The 19,594-nt window shown below is 34.9% G+C and overlaps 1 protein-coding gene across 3 annotated transcripts in view; it reads right to left on the minus strand.

Moving 5' to 3' along the window:
* Positions 1 to 2,323: 2,323 nt before the first annotated feature.
* ERP44 (endoplasmic reticulum protein 44) overlaps positions 2,324 to 19,594 on the minus strand; it is an 80,419-nt gene continuing 63,148 nt past the window's right edge. For all 3 annotated transcript variants that reach the window (XM_058180652.1, XM_058180651.1, XM_058180650.1), the window contains 5 exons: positions 15,609 to 15,725; positions 12,241 to 12,352; positions 11,584 to 11,725; positions 8,660 to 8,762; positions 2,324 to 4,486 (listed from right to left, as the gene is read on the minus strand). In XM_058180652.1, coding sequence (XP_058036635.1) covers positions 4,385 to 4,486; positions 8,660 to 8,762; positions 11,584 to 11,725; positions 12,241 to 12,352; positions 15,609 to 15,725 — 576 coding nt within the window. In that variant the 3' untranslated portion in view covers positions 2,324 to 4,384. The remainder of the gene's footprint in view (positions 4,487 to 8,659; positions 8,763 to 11,583; positions 11,726 to 12,240; positions 12,353 to 15,608; positions 15,726 to 19,594) is intronic.

A 19,594-nucleotide genomic window follows, 5' to 3' on the forward strand; every position in this document is an offset into this window, starting at 1 on the left:
TTTAAACTGTTTTGAATATATATGTACACTTTGAAATTGTTCGACTGTTTTAATGGATCGTGACTAGGCAAAAAAACATGAAAACTTAGCTGAGTGGTTGATGTCAAATGTCAACTGAATACACCTTTAAAAATCCTACAGCGCAAGCAAAGAGTTTTGTTTTGATTTTTTTCTGCAGGACATGTTTTTTCTAAGTGAGACTGAGTGGACAGGGCAGAGTGATGTTACCAACTGTATATAGCTAGAAATTGATTCTTGGTCACTGAAGATTTAAAACGTGGCTTTGTTGACTTTCTGTTGCTCTGCTGAAAAATGATAAGAAATAGCACTACTGTTTCGTTACAGTTTGCAGCTATAAGGTTTTTGGGGAAAGTGGGAGTTGCAAGAAAGCAGCTTTGGCCCATGTGCAGCTCCCTGCCTGTCCCCTTCTGCTTTTGAGCAGCACCTAGCCTTTAGCAGTCAAATATCTATGCTTCAAACCATTTCGCACTGTTTGCATAATTAAAATAATCTGAGAGCATGCTTTTATACACATTACTTATCTAAGGTAGATTTAAACATCATGACAAGTCAAAAATAAATTAGATTACAGGGGAGCATTATATGTGAAATAGGCTCCAAACAAGCTATTACTTAAACTTTAGAAAAGGAACCTAACAGTTAGAATATTGCCAAGTAACTTTCCTTATCTCTGCAAACTCCAAGTTTATCAAAAAAATATTCTACAATTAAAGGGAGGGAGGGAGAGAGAGAGAGAGAGAGAGGGAGGGAGGGAGAGACAAAGAGAGAGAGATTAAGTAAGAAAATGTCTCCAAGAAAATTTTGTTTTGTCAAATTTTAGGAGGTACTACTACCAAATAAACATATTTTACTCTAATGTCATAAGGATTGATGTAGCACACTGCAGTCTGTGGACCACTATGATCTGTTTCTTTTATTTTAATGGAATTTTTTGGCAGCACAGATCCTGCAGCAAATGCAATGGAATTTGTCTATTAATTTGCAATATTCTACAGAGAATGAGAGATATCTATTTAAAGTCAAAATAATTATTCTTTCTTATATATTTAGAAGAATTCCAACTTCAATAAATTTGTTTCAGTATTTGCAATTAACATATTTTAACAATACTTCAAATGAGAGATCGATTTAAGTTTTCCCAATTGAAACAAAACCATCAGTTTGCCATTAACAGAACTTACTAGACCAACTTTGCCTAGGAATAAATTTGAAAAAAACCCACCCAAAATTATAAATCACATGCATGTATTATATACACAAGTTCATATATGTGAGTGTACAATGTACTTCCATGTGGAAAAAAACAGATGCAGTTTCAGTTAGTGTGATCCTTGTAGATCGTTATGATCCTTCCTACATGGGTAGCATTTTTGAAAATCATATAACTTTGATGGCACAGAATTTAGAATTTGACACATACAACTTCACTGATTGACTTGATCTATAACAAAGCTGAAGTTTTTCACATTTATGCAGTTGTCAGATATTGCAATTCAAATATGTATCAAGGGTGTGACATCTGTAGCCCTTCGGATAGTGCTGAACTAGACATTCCAACATCCTTTACCATAAGCTATTTGCAGGGGTATTTGCTGGCAACAGTTGTCCATTGATGCCTGCAGTGATAGTCTCTCTGATGCACAAAACTATGTTCAAGCCATATAGTTTTTATTGTCCTCATGAAAAAACCCAAAGGGAAAGTAGTTATGAGCATGTCTCCGTAGATTCTCAACCAGGTCGTAATTGTCTCAAAGGTGCTTTTTCAAAAGGAAACTGGATTGTTTTTTTCCTTGAGAAAAAAGAAGAACAAAATACTTTGCTTGTCATCCAAAAAGCTTCATCAATTTTCATCGTAACTGAAAAAGCACCTTTGAGATAGCAAGACAGCCTGAATAAAAATTGTTTGGAGATCGAAATTAGATACCCACTGTCATTTAACATTTGAAAACATCAGTATTTTTCAACATAAAAACTCTGGTATGAAAAACATAGCTCTGTTGCAAAGTAGAAGGGGTAATTTCAAGGGCAGAAGATGAAACTAAGTGCAGTTAACCAACTAGGCTATGATGTCATGTTAGACAAAATAGATATAAATATTAGACAAAATGTATGACTTTGCATATATTTATTTACAAACACATAAATAAATGATGTACGCCACTTATTCACCAGACTGTTCTTTATTCTGTTTTTATATTAATATTAAATGAAAAGCTTATTGCTCACTTTTTTAAGAAGATGTATAATAAAGAAACATTGTGATCTCTTGGGGGGGGGGGGGGGAGAAGAAAGTTTTCCAAAGTCCAAATTTCTCCTTTTTTATTCAATAGTTAACTGCATGGGTTTTAGTACTTCACAACTTATGAGTTACAGTCTGCGATACAGGCATCAAAACTAAAAAATGTTTTAAAAGGCTAAAATTTGAATTTTTAAAAATCTGGGTGTCCCGTAGACATCATTTGGAGCATGCATACAGTGGCACTGGTAATTGCAGTGTTGCCTACTGAGCAAGCATTATTATGTTCTTCAAAATTATTTGATATTTAACAGTTTGCATGAAAAAAATGGTTGAAAAATGCTAATAACTATTTATTACCATACATTTTAACACATGGACACTAGTACAACAAGTAAAAGCATGCTGTAATTGAAGAAATATGTCAATTCAAAATATTAGAATGAATCTGATTTATTTGAAAACATAATCTGAATTAAGGGGAAGCACTTTAGCCCTGTATTATGGAAATCCACAACTATCAATAGTTCAAATCTATTTATTTGTGAAGGAAATACAGTAATTTCATGTATTCTAGGACAAACTCTGATCTTGAAAATAGGAAGAAACTTAGAAATTTGTTGATTGTATAGTATAAATTAGGACTCTGTTTCGGGATTACATACTAAAGTTTCAGTACTTTGCACACTTTTTAAAAACCTCAAGATTCTTTTAATTTTAGAAATTCTGATCAGTCTCTGCCTCATCACCAAACATACTGATATATAGTTATATTATCGTAACTGTAGTTTTGTTCTAAATAAAGTTGATTCTGAAGAGTCAAAATTTTATTAAACAAGCAATTAATATAACAATAACAGAACAGAATATATGTAGCATAAGATTGAACTGTAAAGTCCTTGGTGCTCTTGTTGTTTGCCTGTAGACAAGAGAAGGTTTGCCCCATTCCATTCACATTCCTCATATTAACTAGCACTAATGATGTTACCTAGATGAGTACTGAAATGTCTACAAAGAAACAACCAAGCTCAGAGCACACCAATGACCCAATAACAACATCATTATATTTAAAACTATTTTTAAATTGAGTGTGGTTCCATTGCCACATATTTTTCTCGGTAACAATATGATAATATTGAAATTGTTTTCTTCCACTTGTATTTTCCAACTTCCCAGACTAACTATAGCCTTGGAATTTCTTGGTGGTCTACTGTTCAAATATTAACGAGATCATATTTCAAGATTGGCCACATGCTGCCACCTTCTGGACTTTAAAAAGATCCCTCTAATGATTTTTTCCTAATGTTTTCTATTATAGTCTCAAAAATGTTTTGAACATTAAAATGTTATTATGCATCTATTTATAAATGACAAAAATGTTGTTTTTGCAGACAGTGGTATTTCTATCCATTATTACTTCATCAACATATGAGTATTCATAATTAGAGTCATGGGATAAGAGAACATTAGGTTAGGTTAATAACTGCTTAAAAAGAAATAAATGCACAGTTCTAATAAAAGGGATGTGAGGAGGGACTCCTCCAAAATCTATTTATTGGGATTTTGCTTTTTAAGCTAAAAGATGTGTGTTTAACAGTTTTCCATCATTGCCACAAATACTTCAACAAATGAGAATGAGCCCCACTGAACACTTTTTCCATTTCATTCCCACTTTAAAATGAATTATATGGTAAAAGTAAGTGAGGTAGCATCATACAAATTCTGTAAAACTGCAATTTATTCCCCACCCAAGTATTCAGGATATTCCTTCAATAGCAAATTAAAAAATTATGTTCACTTGAGGAAAAAGATAAGACAATCATACCACCAGATTACAACAATGAAAAACTAAAAGTCCTGTTTAATTGGATAGTGCAAGTTAACAGCATGTTGCTGGTATTGACAACACTTTCATTTGTTTAGAAAAGTTTTACATCAATTTGCAGCAAGAAAAACTTTGGAAAGATGCTGTCCAAAAGTGGCCCACACATTATTTACAAACCCCAGGGAGCACAGAAAAACAAAGATATTATTCAAAATAAAACAAACAGAATTTAAGAAAATATAGGTTTCCTATTTCCACCCCACAGGAGTTACAACTGCTGACTGAACGTCGTTGTCAAGTCTTCAGAGTTCATCTTTTTCCCGCAATAAGGTGTACCTATGTCCACTAGGAGCTAACTTCTGAAATGAACTCTCTGGTGGGCTGCTTACTATGTCCTGGAGTGGCTGAAAAGAATAAAAGTCTTTTAGAACAAGTGATAAACATGTAATAAAAGATTCAGACACAGTACCAATTAGTTATGGTACCAAAATAATAATGTTGCTAAGTGTAAGCCAGTCCAACAAATTCTTGTCTCAGGCAGGCCGCCTTCTCTGATGCTCCCTTCATTACCTGCTACATATAATACTCAGGATAGTAGGATGCAGAAAGAGTTTCAGAGAAGGTATGTGAATCCTATTTAACCACAAAAGGTCATCTTTACAAAAGCCCTTTTCTGTACTTTCAAGGTAGTCTTGGAAAAAAAAACTTTCCTTAATTTGTTCTGAAACAAGTGTACCGTTATGCTTGTTCTAAACAGAGAACATTTGACAATGAAACATTCAAATTTACTACAGACTCCGTTCTGAGTAGGTGCAACAGATTCAGGTATGGCTCAGACTACCATAGCTATAGGTTAATAACTGCACCTGGACTTGGACTTAACCCGTAAGATAGTGCAAAAAACAGTACTATGTCCTTTTATCACAGACAAACCTGAAATGCAGTTTCATAAAGCATCCAATGACATTTTATTCAACTTGAACAAAAAGGAGATGCAATACATAACTAATTAAGTTGTTTTGGAAGTTCTTTAATTCCTGATAATAATTATTTTAATATCCTCTTGTAATAATAAGTCATTAAGTCTCCAGTTATTTGATTTACAAGTTTGTCTGCTTCCTTACAATTATTGGATTATCATCCATGTATGTAAGAGCTGCCACATCCAGGTCTATAAAGCTCTTTCTCCAGTTGGTCTTTTACCTTATTCACTGAGCAGATGGTATCCTGCATCTTTAAATTTCCTTTATTTTGAATATTCTGGAAAATGCATTTTGGTTTTTTTTAGATATCCCTTTAGCTTTTCTGACACTACTTGCTAACTTTTCCTTCCTAATTCTCTGAGTTCCCTTTTTGTTTTCAGATTTCACTGAACTTTTTATGTGACCAGCATGAGTTTCTTGTGCTGTTTTTATTTTTCCCATTAGCTTCTCCTGTCAGGGAATCCAATTTAACATTGCTCTGAGTTTATTAACATCCATCTTCTTGAAATCTAGGTAGATGCTAAACAGCTAACATGACATACAGATGGTTATAAGCAGAAAAGGAAACTAGAGCAAAAGAATAAAAAAAACAAAACACCCCATCCAGTTTGTTATATGGATAGTCTTCGAATTACAAATGTAATGGAGCTACCCATTCCATCATAACCTGAGGATTTGTAGGAGTAAATCTCATACCTTGAACGCAATCACTTCCTCCTTTCAGCCATGCATTTGCTAATCAAATGGGCTGCTTGTTAAGTGCACGTGAAGTATCTCGGGGTGGGGAAGGCCATGGGAGGCCTAGTGATGGAACAGACCACCTGCTTGGGACCACTCAAGGCCTCCCCCGACCTACAGATACTTTATTCAACCTCCCTTGGGGTCCCCACAATTGCTGCCTCCACCCCATCCTGCTACGCCAGATTACTTACCTGATGATCTGTCACCTCTCCAGCCTGTTTCTTTGCCTGCTCCCTCCTTTTTTGTTGCCAAAGCCTTCCTCAATCAATTCAGCGGCGAGAAAGAAGGCCCGGAAGAGCATGCACAATTTTCCAGACCTCCTTTCTTGCCACCAAACTGTTTGAGGATGGCTTCAGTGATGAAAAAGGAAGGTCTGGAGGACCGCACATGCCCTTTGGGGTCTTTTTCGCCACTGAATCGCTTGTGGATGGCTTCGGCAATAAAAAAGGAGATCTGGAGGGCCGTGTGCACTCTTCTGGCCCTTTCTCACTGCCAAAGTGCTTGAGGATTGCATCCCTGTAAGCTTCGGCAGATCTTTGCAAAAAGCCTTGCCGGTAGAAACAGAGCTTTGAAGGGAAGCATCCAACCCTTCCAAGCTTTACTGGTGCTGACAAAGGCTTTTTGCAAAGGGCTGCTGAAGCCTACAAGAATGCAATCTTCCTGCAGACTTCAGTATGGAAGTGGCAAAAGGAGGGAACGCCTGAAGTACTGAAGCCTTCCCTCTGTTTGCAAGCGTCCAGGCCTCACTTTGCAGAGAATATAGGCCTAAAATGCAAGATCATGCAAGATCAGTAGCACAAGATTTTGCTACTGATCTCACTTGATCTCGTGGTACATTATGCCTGTTTTCTGTGAATGCAGCAAAATCCTGAAGCAATGAAGCAGGCAAAAAACCACAACAGAGAGATTTTCGCAAGGTTAAATGAGTCTCCACAGGCGGAATGCCTGTGAAGACCCACCTGGGGAAGTGTGTGAATAGGCAGGGGGGATGTTGCAGAGCCTGTGCATTTATTTGTAAAGGTAAACAACTGCTCTGATGCTGCAACATTTGTAATTTCGGGACTTGTTCATAAACGCTGAGGGCGCTTATCATGTAACTTCTAACATTCACTAACGGAACACGCGTAACCCAAGGATTATCTGTATGTTTATTATTTCAATTAAAACCTTACATTTCTACTCACAGGACATTCAAGGATACCCTCTATTTTCAGAATACAGTGCTGCTCGGCATTACTTATCTCAGGTAAAGATTGGACAAATCAGCTCTCTAACAAATCAAATCTGGTGTTTGCTGGCACTCAGAGATACTACTAATTGGACATTTTGTGATGATGGTTATGACTAGTTTGAATAGATTTGCCGAGATGCTATACCAATTGGGCTCCGAAGAACTCCTTAGGCCCAGGTAGAAGAAATAGAAATAGAATGAGGCTATTTGGAAGGCTGATCCTGATGTTGTCTTAAAACTCTGCTGTTAGCTTTTAATTGATTAGATATGGATTGCCAGTACACATTTTTGTTCTCCAAGCATTGAAATAACCGTTTTTCCATTTTAGAGCTCTGACAAGCAATGAGGAGAAAGCAATAAAATAAAAAGTTAGTTGTTTTGAAACCTAAGAGGAAAGCTAGAAGCACATCTTTGAGAAGAGAGATATTTTGTTCTAGGCAAAAAGGCAGGAAGATCTAATAGGAATCAACAGACATATACATTTTAAAAATATGTTAAATACATGTACTGTATGCTGTTCCTTCATTAGTTCAAAACGACATAAATATATTTCCTTCTCCAATTTTTCTCTAAACTGGCTTAAGAATTACTGACTGGCTCAAAATGCTACAGTGAATCATGCCATTAAGTATGGACTTGAAATGGTTTCCATAATTCAAGTCCAACGTCTGAACACTAGACTGGTTCTCTTGGACTATTGCTTGATGCTTTCTCATATACTCAGGTTGCTTTCTGGGTTTTTTTTATCATGCTAGTTATTATTGTTTTTAAAAATTAAAGGGCCTTAACTATTTTGACTCAGGACTAACTATTTTGACTCATAAACTACACATTTTCATTTTCTGCAAAACTTCATGTTTAAATATTTCCAAATCTCATTATAAATAATTAATAATTGAAATGAGATTAAAGACTGAGATTCATCTTTGGATATAGCATCAATTCAAGATGTTCTTATATTCATATGAAAAATGAAAGCAGCCACTTTTATAGGATTGTAGTGATGATGATGATGATGGGATAAATCCAAATCCCTAATCTATATATATTGAGACCTGTAATTTTATGAGGTAGACTGAAGGTTTCAAAATAGTAGCAATTTTTTTTCTGGTAAAAAAATCAAGGAAGAAGGGAAAGGAAGATTGTGATGGGCGGCATTACTGGAAGAATCTGCTGACATGAAAGTAAAATCCTATCAGGATTGCATTGGAATATATCAAGAATTATTTCAAATCTTGCTGAAAAAAGCAAGCCATAATTAATTACCCTTAATTATTAAAGGTTGTGCAATGTTTTAGATTTGAAACCTGAAAAAGTTTAAAGCGCTTGAAGTTGATCATATAGTTATTTTTCAATAACTCTTTAAAGAATCTGTTCTCCCACAGCTGAGGAAATATATGCTTGCTTTAGAGAATGGATGCCAGGTTCTACAGGTAAGCCCACCCATACTTGAAAGTACTATAGGCTGTACTAACATTCTTTCCTGAGCTGCCTAATCTTATCTTGCTTTATTTTTGAAATTTATCAAGGTTTCTTGGAGAAATGAAAACTTTACTTGCACATTGCAAAATTCCAATTTTATCTTAATGTAGATGTACTGGAATGCTTTCTTTCTTTCTTACCTGACCAGGTGCTACATCTGTTGGATCCGGACCATGATGAAACTCTCGGTGCAATTTTCCAGAGTGCAAATCTAGTACAAATTGCTTGAGTTTACCAGGAACACTGAAATGATATATCACATTTTAAGCAATATTGAACAATGCACCTTAGATAGCATAAGTTCCAACTCAAACTGCCATATAATAAAGATTAGATATCAAAATCAACAAATCATCTCAGTCCATAGTCAATCCTGTGATCATTCTAAGAGGTATAGTAACTGGCACATACATAATTAAGCCTAGACTAGGTTCAATTAAAAATGATTGGAATAATAAAATACAGTGCATGCTAAGGTAATAAGATAAAGAGCAAATTTAAGGATTACTGTATTTAAACATCATCAGGTAAATTAAGCCAACATTCTTTATATCTCAATACGGTTTTTAATTTAAAAGTTATTTAAAAGCAGGCAAATAGAAGAAATTGAGTACTTCTCTTGCAAGGCTATTCCATAGCTTAAGCAGAAGGTAGTAGGTTTTACCCTAAATTCAAGAGATTAGTTCAAAATGTAAACAAAAAATATGAATCTTACTTAATTCATATTAACCCTATTTCACACATTCAATATATTTTAAGGTTACTATTTCTTTTTTTCTTTTTGCAATTGCCTGAAAGCACAGCAAGCTTTTTCTCACTACATTAATCCCCATAGAGCTGAGCGGCCCAATAATTTCATTGCCTGCTACCTTCAACCCCCTGCTCACCACAATTCTGCAGAGAACAGTAGGTGCCAAATGCAGAGTTTATAAATACAAATGGCTATCTGTAAGTTATATTGATAAAAATGTTTCTGAAAGCTCTCCTGCTTAAGTAATTGCAGGCACAGAAATGAATGCTAAAAGGACATCAATTTAAATTTCTTCTGAGGTAATCTATTTTCCCACATACTAAAGACTATGTGAAGATAAAATTGGAACTACCAAAATTCCAAGAATAAAAAAAAAATCCCTCAACTAGTACATTAAGTATAAAGAAACAAAAATGAACTAAAACAAATTATCAAATCTGTCCACAAACATGTTCTTTGGTGTGTGCAAGCCTTCCAGCTTGCATGTTTGTTTTTTTCTAAACAATTTTAAATAAGAAATGACATACTCATTTCAGCACCAACCTCCAGAATTATCTGTAACTTTAAAAATTTCTTCTGTAAAGCCTTGAAGCCATTCTTGCAAAGTAAATATGGTAGCTGCTTCTATCTACTGCTTTGTTTGGAAATCTGCTCAGAAAAATAACTACGAAGATAGAATAGTACAGATGCGATGGCATATGCTTTGAGAGACTAAAGGTGGGGAATTGGGAGTAGCTGGAAGCAGCTTAAAGTGATTCTCCTCTGCAAACTCAAGTTTTGTGACTGAGCACAATGGTGGATTGATACGTTCATTTGCAGATGAATGCAAATTGTTTTCCATAGTTAATATATAGTACAGGTAAATCCAAGTAAATCCAACTAAAACCGTTTTTTTAGACTTTAAAATTATCCCAATTGTCCGAAACAGAGGCTTTATGGCCTGTAAAATGTTTCTGCTTTTGAAACATCTCATATTGTATCCCTCTTGTGGTCACATTTAAGGTGTTTGGTAACTGACTCACCTTCACCTGGCTCCCCAATTACATCATCCCATCCTACCAGGGTACCAGAAGAGGTATGTTATGGGTACAAAAGAATTACATCGGGTGGATCCAAGAGGCAGGCCATTTCTAGCATGCTCCCACTCTGGTGAGAGTGGCTCCATGCTTAACATCTTTCCAAAAGTCCCTCAAAACATGGTTGGGTCAACAGGTTTGATTATCTTCAGGAAGTGGCCAATTAGCAATAGCAATAGTAAGTAGACTTATATATGACTTCATAGGGCTTTTCAGCCCTCTCTAAACAGTTTACAATGTTAGCATATTGCTCCCAATAATCTAGGTCTTCATTTTACCAACCTTGGAAAAATGGAAGGCTGAGTCAACCTTGAATCAGTCAGAATCGGTTCCCAGTTTGCAGTGGGAATGCAGAGTTAGCCTTCAGTACTGCATACTAACCACTACTCCTGAGGTGAGGTGGCTACATTGTCTATAACATCAAACCTTCTATTACAACTTCTGTTAAGAGTAATACTAGTTTTTGTTTTTAATTACAGAAATTTAAAAATAATATTTATTTTATGGCTTGTTTTTATTGTACGCTGCGCAGAATCATGTTTTGTGAGATGGGTGGCTATATAAATATAATGAAAGAAACAAACAAACAGATTATCCTCAACCCACCCGAAAACTAGAACCTTGTAATGGTTACACATTTCTATAAAGTAAAAGGAATGGGGCTCACAAGCACTGTTTTACAATTGGGAGTGTCTGCACTTAGCAACAGTCTGCCCCTAGGAATTTGATTTGCCCTGCAGGGTTGGCTTTCTGTAAGCTGTTAAAATTTAAGCTTCTCATAAAGTATTTAAAACATGAATTGATACCATCAATTACAGCACTACTCACGTTAACATTTGTATATTATGGTTTTTTTTTTATTTTAGAGTAGACTTTGTATTGATGGAAGTTGCTAAGAATCTCCTTTATTGCAGCAGAGATAAATCCAATAAATCAATAAATAATTCTACAAAAGATAGAATAATTATTACTATCCACATTTACTTACTTCCTCTCCTTAAAAGTAGTAAGGAAAAGCTGAAGTATCTAAGTAGTATATGTAAGTAATTATGCAGTAATTCTACCCCAATCCCCACTATCACTAAATCTTTCAAAACTTTACTCCAAGGAAATCTTTCTATGAAAAAATGTTCTCTAGACTTAATTTTTATGATACAACTCAATAAAAAAAAGGTTTTTACCCTCTCCCTTCCTTTCTAACTTTATATGAGCAAGATGAAAGGAAACATGTACTCACGCCAAATCACTGAAGTCTGAAAAAACATACATATGTCTAAAACTATCAATAGCAATAACAGGACAATCTGCTGGACTCTTCTGAATGTGGAGCAAAGGATGTCTGAACTTGTCGCAATCAGCATGTAAAAAGTTTATTGTACCTTGAAATTCAGAAGCAAATTTTATGGTTTTTAGAGAATGAAATATAAGAACATATAGGTAAATCACAATATATGTAAATATCTAGCTTGGGGTAAAAGTATTTTGAATATACAAAAGGGGTTGATAAGATTATTTTGTATTAACATAAATAGGTTAAAGATGATGTTTCAGGAAAAACAATTTAATTTTAGGAGTACTAGGAGTACTCTAGTACTAGAGTACTAGAACTAGATCTTCAGAGAACTTTTAAAAAGTTAGGTTGTAATAGCTGACTTTTCAAAAAATGTGCACAAGAATAAGCCTTAATTTTTTCAGTAGTAAGAGTATTAAGCTGTAATATTATACTAATAAGAAAACACAATCTCAGTTTCTTGTGCATGAGAAAACTAACAATTTTGTCAACTTAGCCTAATACCTAATTCATTAAATTATAAGACATAATACAATATACATATATCTATAAATATATATATATATATATATATACACACACATAATTACAGCAAACATCTACCTTTTTCACTTATTAACTGTCGTGCAACTTCCTGCTGGAACCTTTCTAAACTTTCTGTATCATCTTTCATATGAAAGAGTATAAGGAAAGGAAGACCCTCTTCTGTCAATTCCTATGTAGAAAGAAAAATATTAATAAACTATCAGTTTTCTACTAGCTTTTAGTTCATGTTTTAGCTGTGTACTCATATACTTTTAATAAGGAATTACATTACGATGGATAAATCAGAAATTAATACAGTATCTCACAAATTTAATCAAAAGTTTTTATACTCAATAACTCAAAAGATAAACAAGTAGTTCAAAATTCCTGAAAGGATTGAACAAAAATAATTCTATATATTTCTTAATGTTTAATGTTAATTCCCTCAAGAAAACAAAATTATATATCCTACTTGATGTAGAAGTAATCCTCAACCTACAACCAGTCATTTTATTCATTTATTAAATTTGTTTTTACCCATCTCGCTGCAAGGTGACTCTGGGCGGCTTACAATATCAAAACAAAACCATAAATTTATATGTAAATGTAATGTATAAAATCACAATAAATTTGCAATAAAAATACAGGTAATAACTCAGATACATTATACTCTTTATATTCAAAGATGGAGAGGAAGAGAGCAGAATGTACTGTGGGGAGGAAGTGGGAGCTGCTGTTAGTTGATCAACTTCCTCTAGTGTGGTACTCCCCCATTAGATCCCCAAGCCAACTAACAGAGCCAGGTCTTCAGGCTCATGAAGAGTGGGAGCCAGTCTCACCTCAGAGAGCAAGATGTTTTAAAGGGGTGGGGCTGCAGCAAAGAAGGCTCTTGTCCTGGACAGTCAATTCCTTGACTAACAGAATCTGAAGCATGCCTCCTCTGCTAGTACCGATGGGGGTCCTCAAACAGGAATGAGATAGTTCTTCAAATAACCTGGACCCATGCCATGCAGGTCTTTATAGGCAATAACCAACACCTTGAATTGCACATGGAAGCAAAATGGCAGCCACTGAAACTCACAGAACAACAGTGTAACATGGACCACTCTAAGAGCTGCAAAGATTGCTCATGCATTCTGCACCAGTTAAAGCTTCTGAATGCTCTTCAAAGATAACCCCATGTAGAGTACATTGCAGTAGTCCAAGCTGGGGTGACTAGGACTTGAACGACTGCACAGGACTCTGATCCAGGAAAGGCCACAACTGGTGCACAACCCAAAGTTGTACAAAAGCTCTCCTAGCTGCGACTGCCCTCTGCTCTTTGAGCTGGAGTTGCAAGTCCAGGAGAACCACCAAGTTGCAGGCTGGGTCTGTCCGAGATAGTGCAATCCCATCTAAATTGGTTTAAAGTCCCGGATATTGAAGCTTCATGCACCAAAAACCATTTGGTTTTGCCAGGGTTCAGCCAAAGCCTGTTGTCCCCCATCCAGGCCCCAATAGCCTCCAGGCACTGTAAGATGGCAGCAACAGCATTATTTGGGTACAACCATAGTCGATGCTATTGAAAACTGCTAAGAGGTTAAGGAGAGCAAGGATGGTTGCACTACTCCAATCTTCTCTCACCAGAGATCATCCACAAGTGCGACAAATGCTGTTTCTGTCCCATAACCAGCCCAAAATACTGAATACTGACTGAAGGGGATTCAAATAATCCATTTCATCTAGAACTCTCCAAAGCTGCCAAGCAACTATCTTTTCTACCCCTTTCTCTAAAAAGGGAAGGTGGGAATTTGGGCAGATGGGATCAAGCAACAGCTGTTTGAGGAGTGGGTGAATTAGGAACCACTCTTTGAAGTTATGATGGCTACGGAATGGGTGCTTTATGGCTTATAGGGCACCACGGCCATCATTAATGGTCACACACACACACACTCCACAGTTGTGTAACTGTATGTTGGGCAGATCAGCTTTATGACTGGCCAGTGTTCCACAATCACATGATTGTGATTTGTGTTTATTTTTTCCAGTTTCCAACGTAACTGCCCATTTAAATGAACTGATTCCCTTAATGATCATCACAAAACAAAAGCATGAAATTATTTCTGGTCACATAGGTCCTTTCATTTACAGCCATAATGACTTACAACTTATGGCTGAATTCCCAGTCCCAATTATAGTGGTTACATCAAGGATTACCTGTATAGATATTCTCAAAATACATAGGCAATAGGAATATCACTCTCCTACTCACTCGTAAATCCCTTCCCAAATGAAAAAAAATATTTCAAGTTGGTCCCCAAATTCTTAGATTTCTCATTTGGGAAGGGATTTACGAATGCTATAAACTCAAAGTTATGACAGTCCTGAAGAAAAAAAACCTTTACAACCAATTCAGGAATTCACAATTTTTTAGTCTCCTTAGCAATGTAATCACCATTATAGTCAGTTTAAGTTGACCTCTCTGATCTCTCGACATTGCAAGGGGGGAGATTGCTTACACAAATTGCTTGATTTTTTTCCCTTCCCCTCTCACAGAAATGAAAGATTGGAGTAACGAATATAGAATATCAGATACAAAAAGAAAGATATGTTTTTGATGTCTGAAATTCTGAAAAATACTAAAAAAATAATCATAACTGGTGCATATCTTTTACATTGTAAAAAGCAAATAAAGAACATTTAGGTTTCTGCATTTTGTTCAGCCTTTATACTGCTGCTCAAACATGTCTAAAGCAGCCGTTCTATCTGTATGGGTAACAAGCATCCACATTATATTGTTTATTATATTGTTTATTATCCAGATATAATAAACATCATCGTCATATTGCTCAATACTTTTATCTACCTATTTCTGAGAAGAAATTTTCTATTTTGAAGCTCACACTGTAATTGTTATTAGTTGACAACTTAGGCAGGGAAGGATATTCTGGGAATGCATAAATACTTTATATATGTGTGGATATACTTAAGAATTTTAGGTTCCAAAATACAGAAAGATTGGGTTTGATTTATCCATGGATGGTTATATCTGTGAGTATATTCAGTAATATATTTTTATAGTATCAGTATATATTCACAAGTAAGTCAAAATAAAATTTCTTGAAAAATATGCCACCAATGATTAAGCCAATTGTGAAAATTTAAGATCCAGTCTGTTCTGGTAGTCTACACTTTATTGATACAAAATATGAAAATAAATGAAGTCATTCAGGATATAGTGAAAAAAATATACAAAATGTTTGAGAATTAGTTTATCTGTGGGTGGCAAGTTTTTTAATAGTACTTTGGTTAAAAATTCTAGGGTTGGTTTATCCTCCTAAAGGGTTAAAGCAAGTTGCTTTATAAAGTAATGAAAGGCATCTGACACTTAATTTTGAACTAAATTAATTTCATTTGCAACCATTTATCCCTTAAATAAAAGGCCTGAATAACCAGATAGTCTTTACCTCTCCATTTTCAAATGTAATTTCGCGAACAAGAGGAACACACTTGTCCTGAGTCCATGCGTAAGCCAAGTCAAAATTAGTCATAGAACCCAAGTAAACCATATCTGGAGCATTTTCCTGTTAAAACATGATTTTAAAATTAAGCATAAATTAACATATAAGAAATAGTATAATTGATATTATAATCTCCAAAGGTGAGATAGGCAGTATCTAAATTTGACAAACAAACAAATGAAATATAACTAAGAGGCCATATCACAAAGCATTATATGGCATTCTTTATAAATTTTGTGACCTGTAGCAGCACATTACAAAATGCTTCTCATACCATGGCCAGCAAGTCAGTAGCATTATTTCAGTGGCTTGGAAACTCACAGCATCCCTCATAGTTAATACCAACACGCTATAACAGATGGCAGAAGGGCTCAGCTTAGCATACTATTTAGAAACATGAGCACTGAAAATCTAGCCTTCTTTGAATGATGCCAAATGCAAATAATTTTAAACACTGATATTATTGTAACATACTGCAAATTCTTTTCGCTTTTTTTTTTATAAAAAAATCTTGTTATAGTGGTAAATACCTAAGTACAGGGGTTTGTTTGTTATTTGGACCTCTGGCATGAATGTATACGATAACTAGAAATTCTACAGTGGTCTTCATTTTGTTTCTTTTTGGCTTTAATGTTATGCTTTTATTTTGTTCACCATCCAGTGAATAGATGGATAGTGATATAAACTGAATAAACAAACAAACAAACAAACAAACACTATCAAGATACTTTTGAATAATAATTGTTCAAGAAACTGAATAATTGAACTGATTTTCACTATATCCACCCAGAGATTAAGTATAATGGGATTATCTGAAAATATAAATAATTAGGAAACAGAAGTAAATTGGCAGGAGGTCATAGTTTTAATTTCTTTTCTTCATGCCAAAATGAAAATTTCTAAAAGCCCCAAAAGAAAGCTAAGAAAAAGGATAGGGGACTTTCTGGATTACATTCTTAATTGTTAGCTAATAATCTAAGGGACTGAGACTGGTCTATCTAGTTATGTCTAATCATAAATAATTATCTGATTTGCACTGAAGAAATGTGAATTAATACTTGCCCAGTCTAACTGGTGTTGTTTATTATAAATGTGGTTTAAGATCAGGGATTCTTGGTCATGCAGTTTAACTGCTATTTGATGTTCAACAACACTTTATTTTCAATTGCCTTCCAGTTTGTCCTACATAAAATTGTTGCGACTGAATTTGTATACTATGTTGCTGTCGTCTTCCTTTTGTAGTTTGCCTTTGACTTTAGATAGCTCTTTTCTGAGCGTAAATGTGGGTTTGTGAGCTATCATTATTACTAAAGTTGTTAGTTCACCATTTTCGTGTCTCCTTATGTCAATATCTAGCAAGGGAGTCATTGTTCTTTTTCTTCCTCATGTGTAAAACTGATCCCAATAAATATCTTGTTGAGTAGATGATGTGTCTCTTTTAGTCTGGTGTGTTTGAAGATGGCAATTGTTATCCACATAACGTACCCAACAATTTGGCTGGATGGTTGGCAGCACTGTGCATTCAAGTTTCTGCATTACTGCTTCTGCTATTAGGCCAGATATAGATAATCCCATAGGCGTGCCTTGTATTTGTTGATAGATTTTGTCTTTGTTATGAGGCATAACTCTAGAAGTTTCATGGTAGCGTTGGTGGATATGGAGTGTTTGTTATGACTTTGATTTTCTGTAAGTAAATAGATGGGGTGTTTGGCCAGGTTAAAGTGATAGATGTGAATAATGCAGTCATGTCAAATGAGACCATTATTTCTTCCTCATTTATTTTGATGTTTCTAATTAGTTGAAGGAATTGCTCATAGAATATGCCAAATTGTTGATGAGACGGTGAAGTCTTTTTCTTAAAGCTTTCGCTAGTTTGTAGGTTGGTGCGCCAGGTAGTGCCACTATGGGGCAGAGAGGAATTTCATTTCTGTGTATTTTGGGAAGTCCATAGAATCTGGGTATAGTGGAGTCTTGTGGTAGTAAAAGTTTAATTTCTGTTGAAGTTAGTTAGTTGTTTTTGACAGGGTTCCAAGTAACACCTCCATTGAAAGAAAATTCCGAGGCTTGAGTTTCGTTTTATTAGAGATGTCATATTGGCACATCTGGGAAAACCTGAATCTGAAAGTTTCCAGGTTTTCCCCATCCAAACAAAACTTCAAGTCCCTGTCCAACACTCACAAGACCATAACATGGTCCAATCAAACATCGTCCCAACTGGATATGCCTCCCAGTTCCAGCTCCCAGGTGCAGGACAAGTTGTCCTTGACTTCTTGAGAAAGGAATGTTATTATGACTATATATTACCCATAAGCCACACAATCTCCCCTCCCAGTTTCCAACAGTAGTGGCAAGTATGAAGGCCTAATACAAAAGATGGGTTCCAGGCCTGATAGTTTTTCTTTTTCCATTTTTATCAAGGTGTTTCTTATTCCATTTTCTAATTGTATTGTTGGGTCTTTGTTGATTACCTGGTAGGTGTTAGTGTCATTAAGTAAATTTTCCGCTTTCTTGATATAATCAGTTTTGTCCATTACTACAGTTAGTCTGATTCTGTCTGCTGGTAGGATGACAATGTCTCTATCTTTTCTCAATTTCTTTAATGTCTTCTCCTCTTGATTAAGTATTCTGTCTTGTTTGTTTCATTGGATGCTAGGAATGATTCCCTCTCTGGTGTCATCTTGTGTTCCCTGGTCAAGTCTATTATTATATATTCTAAGTTGGCAAGGAAATCAACCAGATCTGCACTTTTGTAGTTGAAATTAAATTAAGTTTCATACTTTTATAATTCAATTGAACTAGAATTGTTTTATTAGTAAGTGCTTACTTAACTTACTTAACTTAAATATTAAATGTATTAAAACTAGGCATAGCTGTATAACTAAACTTGAGCTATTTTAAGGTTATATTCTACATCTTTTTTCAAAATAGCAGTTATGGTCAGACAGGTCAGCAACAAAGGTTCTATCTTCCTGCGAGTTTTTTCAGGAATTGTTTATCAGGCATACTTAAATGGTTAATAGGTATTGTATACATCAGCTTTTATTAAGTTTATTTTCTTTTACAAAGCCTCTAACAAAAGGTATGTAAGGAAGTTCAATAAGTTCAATGTGTGCTCATGAACTAGAATATTTTTTAAATAAAAGAAGTAAAAAGGAATGGTTTTCTCTTAGGATTTCACAATGGAAGTGCATTTTAATTAATTTTAAAGCATCCTGGAATTAAAAATGAGAAATTTAAATTTACCATAAATCAAAATTTTCAGTAAAGTCAAGTCAGGATTGCAAGAAGCAATGCCTTTAAACTAATATCTTCAAGGTCAATAAAAAGAATTATTAAATAACTATTAAATAACTAATAAAGAATTTATTAAATAACTATTTAATAAATTGTGGAATTTGTTCTCATCCTAAGTGAAATTTTTTATTAAAAATATTTTTATTTACTTATAAAAAAATACTGACTGCCCATCTTACCTCTGGTCAGCTTAAAATACGACTAATAATTTAATACAAACTATAAAAATAAAAAATACAATAGGTAAAAGACAGGGAGGGAGTAAGATGAGCGGGGGGGAAGCTGGAATCTGATATTATTCTATCAGTCACCTCCAACATGGAGCTCCTCTTTTAGAGTCCCCGACCAACTGCAGAGTCAAGTCTTTAGGCTCTTATGGAAAGTCAGGAGGGTTGGAGCAGAACTCAGTTAGCACTTTAAAAAGAGACTAAGAGAAATCCATAAACGATAGTGTTACTCATGTGGTAGTCCTGATACCTATGAACTTTTTTCTGGAATAAAGTACATTACTTAAACACCAACTGCAAGGAGCAATGAAAGAAAAAATCCTACTGCCTTCCTCTTTTCAGAATCAAGATCACATGAAGAGTATAATGCCTTGGTAAGACCACATTTGCAATATTGTACTCAGTTTTGGT

The sequence above is a fragment of the Ahaetulla prasina genome, chromosome 4, assembly GCF_028640845.1.
Source record: "Ahaetulla prasina isolate Xishuangbanna chromosome 4, ASM2864084v1, whole genome shotgun sequence".
Lineage (NCBI taxonomy): Eukaryota > Metazoa > Chordata > Lepidosauria > Squamata > Colubridae > Ahaetulla > Ahaetulla prasina.